The 2,425-nt window shown below is 33.7% G+C and overlaps 1 protein-coding gene across 1 annotated transcript; it reads right to left on the bottom strand.

The window, feature by feature from the left end:
• Positions 1 to 21: 21 nt before the first annotated feature.
• LOC109591410 (uncharacterized) lies at positions 22 to 782 on the bottom strand. Its single transcript, XM_020007153.1, has 2 exons — positions 415 to 782; positions 22 to 359 (listed from the first exon to the last, which is right to left on the bottom strand). Exons 1-2 carry the CDS (start codon positions 455 to 457, stop codon positions 22 to 24), a joined length of 381 nt encoding a protein of 126 aa, XP_019862712.1. The 5' UTR covers positions 458 to 782.
• Positions 783 to 2,425: the final 1,643 nt, after the last annotated feature.

Here is a 2,425-nt window from a genome sequence, read left to right as displayed (position 1 = left end):
GAGATATAATGACTATATTGATCACTGACAATGTACAAACACACACTTACCTAACCAGTGTAATATAGAGGTAGCAATATCTGTTAGTGTACGATGTTGTTGCTTTGTTAATACATGACATATATCAATAAGATACTGCTCTGGATTAACAGAGGCTTCCAATAGTTTTTGCAATACATTCACTAATTGACTTGATTTTCTAAAATCATTTAATCCTGTTGCTCCAGCAAATACTTCGTCTTTAGTATCCGGTGGTATCAGTCCTTCAGCATACAGTGATTCAGATACTCTGTAAAGGTTAGTGCTAATAGCTTTAGTGAGTTTATCAGAATGAGTCCTTAATATATTCTTTGGATTACCTGCAGTGTACATAGTAGTGTATCTATAGGTCTATAAGGTTTATTATAACTTTACCTGCTACTATAGGGCCAGGATTAGCATTGGCCAGCACTTCCATATCATCATTACAAGTCCTTCGAGTAGAAACTGCTGTTTTTCTTTCAATATCTCTAGCTAGTTTATTCTCTTTACATTGTTTCAAAGCAATATTGATATATCTCCATGATGCTTGAGGATTAACTTGTAACCATCTCTTATGTAAAGCCTCTTTTTTTTAACTGAGCATTTCTTCTTGTTTTATCGATTATATTGACATCAGATTGTGTTATTCCAGGAAGACAAAGAGCAAATGATTTCCAGTCAACAAGTGGTTTAAGATACTTTGCAAATGAGTGACAAGTTGGTTGATCATCAATTATAGGACCAGGATTGAGTTCAACATCTCCTGATAAGAGAAGTAGAATACATAGACAAACAATCAAATGGAGTTCATTATAAATCAGGTTAGAACTGCTGCCAGCAATAAGAGACAGAGCTGCTGGCAGTTTAGACGCTATCTCTTCTGATGTAGTACTGCCTGAATTCTTGTCATCTATTGCAGCTTTGAATGAGTGAGAGTGGCGGCCTTTAGCTGGTCTACTGGAGGCAGCTTGGCAGTAGCTCCAAATTCCAATACTTGCTCTCCATTGAGAGATATCAATCATCTTGTATAGGTTAGGGTAGCCACAGTAGATTGATCAACCAACTGAGCATATACTTTATAAGTAGGAGTAGCTAGGAGTGTATCTATATCATTCTAATCTTATTGCCATATGAGAAGTACATATGCCGACAGGAATTTATTAGTTGCAACTATTTCTTGTAATTTTCAATTTTTATAAGGAACAAGCTTTTTGTGCATAAACTGAAATACATTAATTTTTATGCAATAAGTATGAATAGCCAAAAGATGAGTGTATGAGTTTATGTGGTATATACTGTAGCAACTCATAAAAATAGATACTGCATGAAACACATCAATAACATGGAATTACAATGCATTATGCACAGCATATGTGAACAGACCCAGACTCAGTCTAGATTAAAAATAATGTAGACTCCAGCTAGTCTCACCACTAGACTCGGACCAGCCTCTTCCCTTCCTAATGGAATTGGCAGGCCCCAGGATGAACAATATAGTATATTTTAACAGACCTATTCTGTTATTTAAAGTATTCATGAATACTAATGTATCATGTAAGTGTTAGTCTTGTTGTCAGTATAAACCCTTCGTTTATTATAATAAATACCAAACATCGTATGAGTTACTTTCATTATTTTTTATAGTTGTTTTTTGTTTGTATGAATAAGCCCATTGTACATTCACCAATTTAATGCTTTCAGTCTTTGCATGATCATCCTTTAATGTAGTCAAGCAATATTTTACCTTGAATAGAAAAAAATTCTTATTTCTAGGTTGAATTCATTTAACATGACTGTTTAATTACAGATCTAGTATATAAGTGATTGGCCAGAGTAACTGTTCATCATAGGTATCAGACATAGCACATCTACTCAAATTCTATCTACTCTGTATCTACTTGCATTTTAATTTTTTTAACTGGTATTTACTTGCATTTACTTTGTAAGTAGATGTGTATTTTCGTCTACTAAAAATGTCATTTATTGCAAAAAGCATCGCATGAAATCTTCCATTGCAGTTATTTACTCATGATAAAAGCCATATGGGCACTGAAATTTTATACAAAAGAACGTGTTATGTTGAAAAGAAAAAATGCACAATGCCTACCTGCCTTATTAGCACTAAAATGGAGAAGAATAAGCATTAGGAAACAGTCTTTTAAGCTTTTCAGATGATTATTTTAGTATGGATATAAATACATGAAAATATCTGAAAATAAAGGCGAATATTTTAGGCTGCTCTCCTCTATCTACCACTATCTACTTGAACCTGAAAATTCGTGTAGATACTCATGTATCTTGTATACACGTGCTATGTCTGATAGGTATCATTTCACTCTCTTTTTCTCTAGCTCCTCCATATGATATGAATCAGGGTTTGTTGTTACTAACATGATGACTCTTC

Source organism: Amphimedon queenslandica, unplaced genomic scaffold, assembly GCF_000090795.2.
Source record: "Amphimedon queenslandica unplaced genomic scaffold, v1.1 AMPQUscaffold_8238_Cont19817, whole genome shotgun sequence".
Lineage (NCBI taxonomy): Eukaryota > Metazoa > Porifera > Demospongiae > Haplosclerida > Niphatidae > Amphimedon > Amphimedon queenslandica.
The sequence above is the reverse complement of the archived record's forward strand: the minus strand, read 5'-3'. Positions and strand labels throughout refer to the sequence as shown.